General features: G+C 40.9%; 1 protein-coding gene across 2 annotated transcripts in view; it reads right to left on the bottom strand.

Annotated features, from left to right (window-relative positions):
* LOC109419150 (latrophilin-like protein LAT-2) overlaps positions 1 to 14,180 on the bottom strand; it is a 444,748-nt gene that overhangs the window by 144,483 nt on the left and 286,085 nt on the right. For both annotated transcript variants that reach the window (XM_062857118.1, XM_062857117.1), the window contains one exon: positions 14,040 to 14,145. In XM_062857118.1, the coding sequence (XP_062713102.1) occupies positions 14,040 to 14,145 (106 nt within the window). The remainder of the gene's footprint in view (positions 1 to 14,039; positions 14,146 to 14,180) is intronic.

Genomic DNA, 14,180 nt, shown 5'->3' on the forward strand with positions numbered 1-14,180 from the left:
TTTTTATTCTTTTAAGTAAAATAAAGTTTGAATTCAATTAGATTAAATTGTTGTATTTTTAGAATATTTTGATTTTGATTTCAGACTTTGTTTTTTTTTTATATTTTATTATTAGTTTTCATGATTATTTTAGTTAATTTGTAGCTTTTGACGTTTTTATCTTTTCAAGTAAAATCTTATGTAAATTGGATTCGTTGAATTTGCCTTAGAGTTTGAACCGTTTCATTTAGTATAGATTATCCATTTCATATATGGTTTGTGTCTAGGCTAAGCTAATGACGATTCATGTTACGTATCTTATAGGACTTTTTCGATGGCGTTAAATAGTTTTTTACGGCCATGTGCGATTTGAATTTGGCGCACTTGTATATAATAGTTTGTAGATTCAATAGCAGGAAATTTACTTGACTAGAGAAATCGACTTGACTCCATCACTTTATAGTTAAGTCGGCTGGAGAGGTGTGTAGTGTTTCTTAGAGTTGATGTTCAGTAAATTTGTGTTGTTTGAAGTGAGTTTAATTTGAATTGTCTTTGTTCTCGTTTTGAAGTGTTTAAAAATTGGATTGTGTCGCCAGGGGCCGACACTCTTCTTCCTGAGCATTTGTTTAATTTTCCAAAAGGTAATTGTATAATTGAATTTGTTTTAGTGTACATTGTTCTGATTTGTGTTCGTCTTTGGACCTCAGCGTCCAAGAGACGCTTTTTATTTTGGGCTTCAAGCCATTTCTACTGGTGCTCCTCCTCGCCCGCCAACAAATGGCAGTCAAACGGAATAAAGGGGATTACTTCCGGCCTACCTGCGTGCGGTTGACGCATGATCGGGCAGAGTACCGGACCGCCGACACCCCTCCGCACCTTTAACCCGGCGAACAATAAGGAGAGCCCATAGTCGTCGACGATTGGCCACGAAGATAGCACCGTCAACGACCAAAAACCTGCGCAGGTACGTCAATCATGGCCATGATCACACACACTCACACACATACACACTTACACTTGACGAGCATTTTTGTGAAAACAATATACGCGTTAATGAATTCAGTTGTTTTAGTTTTTCTATGTTTCTATTGTTTTTTTTTGTTGTTTCTTAAATTATCGTTTAATAAATTCACTTCAACGACTTTTTAGTTTTTATTTGAGTAAATTTCTGTTTATTGGTTCAGTTTGTGAGTTTTGTTTATTAGGTTTTTGAGTGTTTAGTTGAGCTAGCGGCCGTTCGAAGAAGCCCTTGAGTGAAGAGTCGTCTAATTAGTCGGGCACACTTTGGAATGAACCGGTGGTCTCTCGCTCGCGAGAGTGGCGCAAAAGCCACCGCGTTTTAGATTCTCTCGTGCTTATTCAAGGAACGGTTACATTTGAATTCAAACTTTATTTTACTTAAAAGAATAAAAACGTCAAAACGTTACAACATCCGGTTGCTTCAGTCGCTCTAGGTTGTACCGTGGCGGTCGCCGGTACCGTACATTGTTGATGACGGAGAGTTTTGTGCGCATTTTGACCACCACCAGATAGTGGTCGGAGTCGATGTTGGCGCCACGATAGGTCCTGACGTCGATAATGTCGGAGAAGTACCGTCCGTCAATCAGAACGTGGTCGATTTGGGATTCCATCTGCTGTGGTGATCTCCAGGTGTAACGATAAGGGTGGCTGTGTTGGAAAAAGGTGCTATGTATGGTCATGTTTTTGGAGGCGGCGAAATCAATGAGTCGTAGGCCGTTTTCTTTCGTCTGCTGGTGGGCGCTGATCTATCCAATCGTCGGTCTGAATTCCTCCTCCTGGCCTACCTGAGCGTTCAAATCTCCTATGATGATCTTGACGCCGTGGCTTGGGCAGCGATCGTACTCGCGTTCGAGCTGCGCGTAAAATGCGTCCTTGTCATCATCAGTACTTCCGGAGTGTGGGCTGTGCACGTTTATTATGCTGAAGTTGAAGAATCGGCCCTTGATCCTGAACCTGCATATTCTTTTGTCGATCGGCCACCAACCGATCACCCGCCTCTGCATATCACCCATCACGATGAAAGCTGTTCCCAGCTTGCGTGTGTTGCCGCAGCTCTGGTAGATGGTATGATTACCTCTAAACGTTCGCACCATTGATCCTGTCCAACACACCTCCTGCAGCGCTACGATGCCGAACCCGCGGTCCTTCAGTAGATCGGCGAGTATGCGGGTGCTCCCAATGAAGTTGAGAGATCGGCAGTTCCACGTACCGAGTTTCCAATCGCAAGTCCTTTTTGTTCGCTGGGGTCGTTGCCGTTGGTCTCGGTTCACATTCTTTTGCTGATTTTCCGCTACAATGGTTTTTTTACGGCTGGCTCGTAGGGCCTGACACCAACCCCCTACTTTCCGGAGGACCATAGTGCACAGTTGAGCTTAGAGTCCTTCCCTGGCACTCGGACGTAGATCAGCCGCCCCTAACACGATGATCAGACGCTGTAGTGAGCCGCTCCTCCTGGAGAACAGACGCTCAGGTTTACCGAAGCAAACCCCCCCTTCCCTGTCAGCCTACGACCAAAGTTCCCACCGCACAGTGATGCGGCTTCATACAAAAGGTGGCAAAAAGTCTTAACATGCATGATATTCGTTCAAAGCTTATAAAAACTTTATTATTTATTAGAATAAGTTAACTAGAAGTCATGTTGACATCCTATGGGCCACATTGGCCACTTTCAGGACCGTTCCGGAATCCTGGTTCCCCTGGGGAAGTGGACGATTTGAGAATGTTTTTTACCCTCCAACGTCCAAAAGGGAACCAATTGAGATAACAGATTTTTTTGAGTGAGAAGCGACTAGTACAATAGAAATGTTCATTTCGCCGAACCGGTTCATTTTTGAACCGGTAAAAAATATTTTATAATTCCGATTAGAAATCGTTAATTTTTTATAATTTATTTTCATGGGCAATTAAACATGAATAAAATGTATTATTTTGCGAACCGGTTTGCTTAACCGGTCCACTTTTGAACCGGTAAAATCAAGGATTTCGTCCAACTGGTATTATGCTGATGTTCTATACAGTATGATGATAAACAAGTGGAGAATACATTATTTGTTGAACCGTTTTGTCTAACCGATCTATTTTTTAACCGGTTAAATAATTACAGTATATCTCTTGAGGATAGTTGTTTTATAATTACTTCTTATGGCTAACCTTCCACAAAAAATAAAATAAGTGAATTGGAAAACCGGTTCATTTACGAACCGGTAAAATCATGAAATTCATCCCACTAGTAAATGGATGCCCATTCGACAAAAAAAGATAATTTCGAGAGCCGGTTAATCAAAAACAATAATTTATGAACCGGTTAATTAATTTGCTGTCCAGCTTGATAATTGTTAATTTATTTTTATGAACGATTAAACATAGGACCACAATAAGTGATAAGGAAAGCCGGTTCACTAATCCGATGAACTTTTGAAAAGAATATAAAAGATCCGCCTGTGCAGTGTAAGTGTAAAAACATTATTATTTTTAAAGAATGACAGATCAACGAAACTAAATGATTTTGCAAACTGGCTAAAACCAACTTAGTTATAAGCCGGGTAAAATAAATTATTGTTCAGTTTGAGAAACGTTGAAGTTCTCCTATATGAAGTTCTCCTAAATGATCAGAAGAACCAGTTCGTTTGACCGTTATACTTTTGAACCAACTAAAACAATTTCGTACCAGTACTTATTCATGTATTTATTTATATTTTCCATAAATTTCTATTATTCATGAACACAAAAAAACGTTGAATCAATACTAAAAAAAATATTGTAAAATAAGCCAGAGCATAGAGTTATTGGTTAATGCTTGTGAAAGTGGCGAAAATTAGGATCTATCTCAATTAGGCAAAATATCCGCTAGAAAAACAAAAGCATGTAATTACTCATTTAGGACAAACAAAAAAGTTTACCAGAAGTGTGTAATGCAAACAATTACAAAACCTGATATATTTAACATGGGTTAATAAGTTCAAGTATTTTGTTTTTTTTTTTCATTTTAGATACGTGGGTTTACAATTTCGATAAAAACAACTTCCTTCTATTTATTGGCGTAACGTCCCAGCTGCAACAAAATCTCCTCATCAGCTTCAATTAAAGTTCTTTAAAGACTTCCGTAGTCTTACTGAAAATTGTCTATGCCAATTTACCTTTTTTTTTTGGCGTTTGACACATTCCACGCGTTACGTTTTGCGCGAATATCAAACTTTTGCTTGCTGATAAATTCATGCCAACCAACTTATCAAAAGATCAGATTTGAATATTAGGGTCATTTCATGCTTTCTATTTTTTTTTTTTTTTTGTAGGGTTACTTATCACTGCGACCATTTCTCTGATCTATTGTGATACACCACCCACTTTAATGTTTAACCGTATCTCAAGGCGATAGGTCACTATGAGTAGAGACCCTCTGCACATGATTATCGGTATTTTCCCAGCAGGGAATAATATATCGTATAAAATGAAATACCATACAAGGGTATAACGACCATATATCAGAGGGCTGAAAAAATCCCTTGTCAAAATACTTTAGCCTTGTGCTATAAAGCACAATACAGTCACATAGCAAATGTTCAGAGGTCTCAGTTTCCTCATTGCAAAAACGACAAACATCCTCTTCGACTATTTTGACAAGCCTTAGGTGATATTTAACTAAACAGTGGCCTGTTATTAGTCCTGTGTATGTACACAGGTCTTTCTTTGACAGAGCAAGAAGTTTTTGTGTAACAGAAATATTTGGAGTAATAAACTTTTTGGATTGTCGTGCACCTTGGGTGTTATTCCAGTTGGTTATCATCATGACCTTGCTTTCATCATCATCATCATCATGACATCATGCTTTCTAATTAAAATTGGTCCTTTTAACTTCGAGAAAATCAAGAAACAGGGCCTAAAGGGACACCATCGCAATAAAAATTTTAAAAACGAAAATATTCTGGAACGGTCATAAATCGAAAACAGACATCATCAACGTACTCTTGCTGAATACCTGCGCGCATAATAGCTATTTATGTCTTGTCTTAAAATACTTTTCACACATAAAAATATTAACATTCTACAACAAACATCGGCTCTGTTATGCGCTATGGTAGCTGAGCCGATACAAATGAATAGAAACTTTCTCATTGTAGAATTTGAGAAAGTGTTGGAAATAATTTAGATATAAAGATGTTTTCCCATTGACCTCTCGTCTATGTATGAGTTGCTTGCATGGCTCCGTAAAGCTTCATGACGTCTGAGCCTTGAAAATAAAAGTAAAAATAAGTAAAGCAATACGCTAACTATAAGCAAGAGGTCAAATGTCATTCAACATAAGGGCTTTCTAGTTGTTCTTTGCCGAAAACCATGTGTTGCGCAAGTATGCGCAAAATAAGCCCTAGGTTTTCTGAAAGCTGACAAACAAATCTTCAAAATGAATATAGCGTGAAATGTGTACAAATGTGTGCTCATATTTGAAAACTTAGAGGAAGTTTGTTTTTGTTTTTCCATACATTTTATATGGGAGCTTAAATTTCAAGTATGATTTACACCCACTTTAAAGCTCTGGAAAAAAATCAATTTTCGTTCAATCAGCACCAAATTTCGAAAATAGACTATTGAAATGTCGAGAAAAAATGAAAAAATACATTTGAATCAAAATACGTAAGTTGATTTTTCGACTTTTTTCCGCCCTCGCATCACTGTGCACCGGGGTTGGTTACCCGATTTTCTCTAAGGTTTCTCATAGTATCCGGCCGGTACCGCGTGGAGGTAGGGATAGGAGTTGCTGGGCAGAGGCTAGAGGATCACAATGGGATCTGAATTGCGCAGCATACCCAGCCTTTACCGTGCCAGTGCCACCTCATCCTTCATGGACAGATCAAAATTCAGATGAACTGCCGAAGTCTGAGAAGTTGTCACGATTGGTGTTAACCGAATTAAGAAAGTAGGCGTTTACATTCACATTGAATGTTAGTTGGGCTAATTCCTAAAATAACTCAGTATTTGTCCAATACCGCTACAACAAGAACTATCATAAAGATGGAATCACTTACCCTAGATTTCAGCCAACAATATCATTTGTTCCGCCAGTTTTAAAAAGCACTACCACCCATCAATGCAACTCGCGCAAAATGCACCAATCCCGTTTTCTGCTTCCTATTCGTTTCCCTTATCTACATTGTTGGGATGTCACCTCCCATCGCCGTTGACGTCCGTCAGCAGAAAAGGATCCCCTTTCCCAAGTAAGACAGCCGTCCGTCAGTCAGTTCGCCAGCTCCAGCTCCGGGTGGAATGCACACGACGCAAATTGCGCTTTTCACGTCCAATGTAGTGATGAATTGCTCCTATTTCCCGTGACAAATGCCACGATGGCACGTTGTTGTCCGTCCATCATAAGGCGTACAGCGGAATTCCGAGTCGACGACTGACGGGAGTGGTCGTCGTTGAAGCTCCCTCACCCAGCTAGCCAGCCAGCCGGGATTATCCGATCATCAGATTAGAACCGGGAGGACTGACCTAGCTGTAGTTGGGAAACTTTCCTGTTCTCACTGGAACAAGGTACACCTTCACCGACGCTAATTGTAAAAGCACTCACGTAATCAGTCCCCACGCGATCGGCTGAAAAATGAGAGCAAGTTGAAGAACTGCGATGAAAAGGACGGATAATCTTTTGCCATTACAGTCTGAAAGATAGTTAGTCACAAGCAACACCAAGCCGCTGCTTTTGATTGCGATGCGACTTACCTACAACCAACTCTCTTATCGTGCGATTCCAGCTCCGGAAAAGTTGATGAATCAACTACGTGTCGGAGAGTAGGAAAGAAGAAGAGCCGTGGAAAATTGCGTCCTTTTTTGTAGACTTTTCTCATTAACACCGTCGTCAGTTGTTGGGAGTTTGCAACTGGTGGTAGCAGCTCCTTGTAATGCCCCCTCCCCCACCCCCCTTAATGCTCTACGTGTGCTTCTGTCTAGTGTTTCGAGTCTTCTCTCTACTAATGGCTTGTCAGCGGGATGGATATAGCACCATGAGTTCTGTTTGTTTTTCTGAGCCGTTGTAAATGATGTAAACCGACAACTCTGTTGATGTGACGCACTCTCAACTCATTTACTTAATTGCTATTATAGAGGTGAATGTTAGTTTTCAATGCAGCGCAGCAGTTGACACAATGTAATTTCTTCAGCTTCTCCTTCTTCTTCTTTGCGTAACGTCCCCACAGGGACACAACATACATCTCAGCTTCTATGAGCACCCCCAAGTAACATATTTCAGGCAAATAGATTAGAAGAGGTTCTTAGAAGCATTATAAAACCAAAATAAAAGATGTGGGGATTTTTTTTCATTATCGTACAAATTGGTACGAAGGTTCTCAGAATTCAATGTTTTTGCCTTTCTCGTACACTAAGTGTACTGGAAAGGATATATGTTCACTCAAAAAACGATTTTTTGAAAAAAGGCTCGGAGGATCAAGTCTCATATACCAATCAACTCAGTTCGACGAATTGAGATTATGTCTGTATGCATGTATTGTATATCTGTGTACAAAATAAGTTCACTCACTTTTAAGGCACTTCCCATTGGCCGATTTTTCAGATTATAACTCGAATCGAACCGCATCATTTGCTATTAAAAAATGGTCTGGATCGGTCAAGGCGTTCTGGAGTTATGGCCATTTCAGTGATCCGGACCAGCACCGGTAAAACTGGCTGTATATAAAACTGAACCAAGTCCCATCATGTGACACATCAAACTGTGGCGATTTTTGTAACCTTTAGCATGGTTGACGAATTTTATGCGGAAATCATCACTGGACACCAGAAATTCCACGATGTCGGCCCAAAATTCAAGATGGCAGCCTAATATTCAAGATGGCGGCTCCAAATTTAAGAGGCGGCTGTTCAATAGATTTTTAGATGCAATGGGTAACTCTCGCTGAGACCGTCTCACTATTTACACCATGTCTTTAAAAATGTTTAAGGTGGTGATTTTCTAAAAGTCCTCCTCAAAAAAGTAAGAAAAATGCATTTTGTTAATCAATTTGATGGACCCCCCGTTAATTAGACCCACAACCATTTTGGCGGACCCCTCGATTTTGATCAATTGTTGGTTCATTTAAACCGTTATATCTCAAAAGTTTCTTCAAAAACCACCTAATAACGAAATGTTGTTGAAAAGATGAGAAATATGGCTACTATTTACAGTTATAAAAAGTTGGGTCGGCCATATTGGTTTTGGCCGCCATCTTGTATTTTTATACCAACACTGTTTTTCCACCATGTTGGTAACCCCCGATTTTCAAAATTTTTGCGTCAATCGGAAGCGGGAACATATTTACACACCATATCAAACATTTAGAGATGTATCTTTTTCCTATCAAAAGTTATCTGCTGTTTAGGCTCTAAAACTGCGTTATGGGTATATTTCACATGGAGAACATGTCTTGACTCCAAAAATAGAGACCATATTATTCAAAATGGCGGTCCAAAATTCAAGATGGCGGCTGTTTAATGGTGTTTAAGGCTCTAAAACCATGCATTATGGGTATATTTGGTATGGACAAGATGTTCGGAGTCCAAGAATGGAGAATATCCAAGATGGTGGTCTAAAATACAATTTGGTGGCTCCAAATTCAAGATGGCGTCTGTTTAATGGTGTTTTAGGTTCTAAACAGGGGTGCCAGATGATTTTTTGAAAAACCTATATCGCTATTTCCAAAAATCTGTATCCCATACAAAATTTGGGTGAAAAATCTGTATCCAATACATAAATAAAATAGCTCCTCTAGCTCAAAAATCTGTATTTCATATAAAACGAAATTTTCACGGATGCTCAAAAATCTGTATAATACAGATAAATCTAAATATTGGCATCCCTGGTTCTAAACCATGCAATATGGGTACATTTGGTATGGGGAAGATGCCTGGAGTAAAAAAAAAGACAACCAAAATATCCAATATGGCGTTCTAAAATCCAAGATGGCGGCTCCAAATTCAACATGGCAGCTACTCAATGGTGTTTTAGCCTTTAAACCCATTCAATATAAGTATATTTGGTATAGGGACGGTATCTGGACTTCAAAAATAGCGATCAGAATATCCAAGATGGTGGTATAAAATCTAAGGTGGCGGCTCCAAATTCAAGAAAACTTATGTTTAATGGAGTTTTAGGCTTTAAAACCATACAATATGGGTATACACTACCCGTCATAAGTATAGACTCTGACAAAGAATTGCAAAAATATTTTTTTTATTCTTAATCACTTTACCTAATTTTAAGCTCTATTGTCCACTAGGGCACTACGTGAGCAATTTCAATTGACAGCTGCACTTACATTTTGTACAGCGCCTAGATTATATTCTACTTTATTAAACTGGTTGCCTTTCTGCTGCTTTCACTTTTCTACTTTATACCTGGTAGAATGATGAGCACAAGGATTTTTTGACTTAACCTTCCGTAACTCGCGCGGTTGACTACCTGCGTCAGCACCACGCTAATGCTGAGTACAAAAAGCGAGATTTTTTGAACGTGTTGTACAAAATACAACAGCGCGATCGTTCGAGGGTTAATCATTTATTTGAGGCTCATGCGCCAACAGGCATAACGGAGCCGAATTCAGTTATTTTTTTTTTATTTCTTACAATGTTATGTGTTTGACTAAAACTATATTAGTTTTGGGGAACCGTAATACTCGCGGTTTAGTCGAGGTTAGGGGTAACAATAATATTTGAGGAAAGGATAGGGTGATGAGGGCTTTTCGTTGACACTTAACAGCATGATGTGGCGTATTGCTGCTGGACAAACGTAGAGTGGACAAACAACCTGTAACGATACAAACAGACGATTTTCGAAGGGGCACGAGGTGGACAAGTGGAGCAACAAGACTGAGATATCAAACAAAGACACGAGGTGGACAAGTGGAACAACTAGACGAAATTATCAAACGAAGACTTCAGCTTGCTTCAAGAAATCGTACACGAGCTTCATGTACTCAAGATCAAGTTTACCCAACACATCTCTAATGTCTTCCTTTTCTGGTTTCCCTCGGGCCCTGAGGGATGCACATAAATCGGATCTGGCAATACCGTATTCGGGGCATTCCCACACAACATGGTAGATATCTTGATAGCCTACACCACAGCTACAGCGATTGCTATCTGTGAGCCCTATTCGATAGAAGTGCGAGCCCAAAGAGTAGTGATTGGACATAAGTCGACACATTGTCTCGATAAAATCTCGACCCATGTCCAACCCCTTTGAACCACGCCGTCTTCGATACCTGTGGGAGAATTGAATGTAACCACCTGCCCATTTCCCCTGCATCCCATTTTTGTTGCCAACTGACCAAGGCATGCTGACGAGCAATCGAAAAAAAAAATCATTAAAGGCGATATGCCGGTCATAAATATCGCCTTCCATACCGCCCACCTTGGCGAGCGAGTCCGCTTTCTCATAACCCGGGATCGAGCAATGCGAAGGGACCCAAACCAAGGTGATATTATATGCTTGATACGATAAAGCACTCAAAATTGATCGAATTTCGCTCAGGAAATACGGGGAATGCTTCATCGGCCTCATTGAGCGAATAGCCTCAATTGAGCTGAGACTATCCGTAAAAATGAAATATTGATCAGAGGGAAGAGAGGCGGTTTGCTCTAATGCGTAGTGTATAGCCGCCAATTCTGCGACATATACTGGGCATGGACTTTGAAGTTTATGGGCTCATTAAATACACCAAATCCAGTGGAATCATTTGTTTTTGACCCGTCAGTGAAAAACCTTCTGTCGCAACTGACTTGACCAAACTTGCTTGCAAAAATTTTTGGAATGTGCTCCGATCGGAGCGGATCTGGAATTCCACGGATTTCTACAACATGGACAGATCAAAAACTATAGTGGAATTGGAGAAGTCTTGGAAGCAATCACGGTTGAGAAAATTCGAAGAAGAGTTAACCTCCAGATTCATGTACGAGTAGTACACTGTCATAAACTTTGTTTGATGAAATCGTTCGATCAGCTTTTCAAAATTTTCAATTACCAATGGATTTTGCACCTCACAGCGGATGAGAAACCTCAACGACAATTCCACGAAACGATCTGATAAAGGGAGTACTGCTGCTAGTATCTCCAAACTCATTGTGTGCGTCGAGTTCATGCAGCCTAACGCGATCCGAAGACAACGATACTGGATACGCTCTAGCTTCAAGACGTGTGTTTTCGCGGCGGACTGAAAGCAAAAGCTACCGTATTCGAGAACCGGCAGTATCGTTGTCTTCTGGGTGGGCTCCCCACCATGTTCCGGTGAGTGTGGGCATGAAGTTGATTCGTTGTTGGCACTTCTGATACAGATAATTAATATGCTTTCCCCAGGTGCCTTCCCAAGTAACAATTTATATGCAAATAGACTGGAAGAGGATGTTAAATCCATCATAAAACCAAAATAATAGGTATTTGGTTTTATGACGGTTTCCAAAACCACTACAAGAGTCGTCGAAATGTTACTTGGGTTTAGAGTCGAACCAGACCCCCAGATACGCATGTGAAAGACCTTGAGTGAGTTCCCTACACTCAGCCAAATAACCTTAAGATTTCCATAAGGCCCAACTTATGAAACGGCCTTTAAATAATTCATAATGATTCGGATGAATTTCATAAGGTCACTCTATGACGTAAAATCGTCTCACAGCTTGGCTTTTATTCATGTTTAGCAACATGGTACAATGACCCCACAATTTATGAATCGGCAAAAATGACCACAGTTTATGGATCACTCCATTTGATCAACATGGTGATTCATAAATAGTGTACAAAAAATAAGGTGATTCATCGGTGTGGGGTCACTGTATTCTCAAGCGTCGGTAGCCGTGTGGATAAAACACGGGCTCGGTGATCCCGACGTTCATGAATCGAATCTAATCTGCTGCATTTTCAGATTGTTTTGTTCTTTTCATAAGTCTATCTTATGAAATTTGTCATGGCAAGCACGATCAATTTTCATAAGGTATTCTAATGCCATCCATAAGAATTAGTGATAGCGGGCTCAGATTTGAACATTGACGACGACGGTGCGGTTCAATATTTGCGTGGGAGTGGTTGGTGATAGTTCGTTTCAAAGAGGTAGGTTGAACTTGCTCGGGGTTGCTGCATGACAAATGGATAAGGGCTGGCTGCAGCAACTGCAAACACATTCATCCTTCTTCGTTGAACAGAACTAGTGTGAATACATTTTATTCCGCGTTTGTTAATCTTACTGTTGTTTTTCCTACTTTTAATTTGGGTTATTTAGTAACACCCGGGAGAGGGATCGCCATTTTTTTCTTCTCTTTTCAGAAGGCGAGTAATGGCGCTTAAGCCTAGACTTTACCTTACCGATCAGGCTAAGGCCTCTGCTGTACATAGTAGCCGTCCCCATTCCACTCGGTCCATGGCTGTTTGTCTCCAGTTTCGCACTCTGCATAGGGTCCGCAGATCGTCCTCCACTTTAAGCCAGGATATAAGGCGTAAATTTCTATATCTCATTTCAGGGCGAAGCTGCAATGGAGTGACATCAACTTTCTTGACAACGTCACTCCCAACGTTTTTGTTTCACACTATAGTACATACTATACGGAGTGGCTGACGGAGATGTCGCCGCTCTCTGGTTTTGGTCAATTGTATTCAATGACGCTACACAGTAGGCCTTGTAATGCATTTTCGATACATTGCTAGTGTTGATAATGAGAAGAAAAATGGTAGAAGTACATAGTCGATTCTATCATTTTCCAGGATTCTTCCAAGTGATAGCTGTGTATGTGTAGACTAGACTAGACTAGACTAGATACATGAATTGCGATAGCCCATACCTCTCTGATAGTTCAGTGTAGCGACAATTGCCATATTGACAAGCACACATGATCGAGACATATCACAGTTTTTTATTGTGATCTTACTCAGATATTTGCATTTTCATTTCGTGTGGCAGGTATGAGCTATTCGAAGCAGAAGGAAATCAATGAAATTTCCATAAAACGAAATGGTCTTGGAGGTGCGGTCAACAAGTCCGTCTCTTTTTTAACATAGTCTTGCACTCACACACGTTCGTACATACAGACAGACTTTTGTTTAGTTGGTCTGGTGACTCTGAAGGAATATAAAACTTGACAATATCTATTTTAGGAACGAAATGATCGACTTTCTGTACTACTTTGTTGTAAGTACGAATGATAAAGACAACTATTAGAGTTATACATTTTCAGTTATCGGGGTTCGTTTGAGCAGTGGCACTGTCCACACTCAATTAGACCGACTATACGAAAAGTTTCACTATAGTTAGCACTTGGAGATTCTGGTCTACCTTTACTGTGCAATTCACTTTAAACTCGGTTGTGACTTCCCCCTTCTGTACCTATCCACCCGTACTCCTTGGCTATCTCCGGCTCCGTAACGTGACAACCGTTACCACCGAGCGAAAGTGTCTGTGATCTGGGAAAAAGCAAAAATTGCCTTCCATTAGGGATAATGGAGCGAACTTGCGCTACAACGATGATGCCACGTTCCATACTGTCACATCGTCACCGTACTGCGCCATATCAGAGCCGTTCGGTTCGCTTCTAACTGCAAAGGGGTCGATGGACGGGCGGTAACACGCATCACAATGATGATAGCAGCAGTCAGCAACCACCCAACCAACACCTTCTTGTAAAGGTAAGGGTGCCGCCATAGCCAAGTGAAATTGACGACGGGAAGCAGAATTGCAGAAAATTTCACAGGAAAATGGCTTTCCCTGAATCATCATCGTCGTCATCGTCAGCGTAAACATCATCCGCGCTGCCTGACTGTCTGCCAGTTAAGTTCGTTAGGCTTCTCTCCCGACTCCCCCCGTGGGACCACACCAACGATTGTGCATCAAAATAGCCTCCGTCATCGCACAAATTTGTCGTGCGTCTTCCGCGAGTCAGAAGGGGGGGGGATTAAATCGTGCGGGAGATTTCGAGGTCCGGGATCGAATTACAGTGCCAGCGAGCGAGGTTCCGGTGGAAGGGGGCTTAATATTGAATTTCCGTCGCGCGCGATACGATGATGCAATAGGGAAACTTACCTGAACGCCACCCACGCCGATCACGAACAGCAGCTGGCTCATGAAGAGCGATGCGAGCAGGCTGAGAAGGGCCGTGCCTGCCAGCGACTTCAGGTCGGAAAACAAGCTGAAAAACAAACGGAACGGAAGCGGGCTGAATTA

This window comes from Aedes albopictus, chromosome 3, assembly GCF_035046485.1.
Source record: "Aedes albopictus strain Foshan chromosome 3, AalbF5, whole genome shotgun sequence".
Taxonomy (NCBI): domain Eukaryota; kingdom Metazoa; phylum Arthropoda; class Insecta; order Diptera; family Culicidae; genus Aedes; species Aedes albopictus.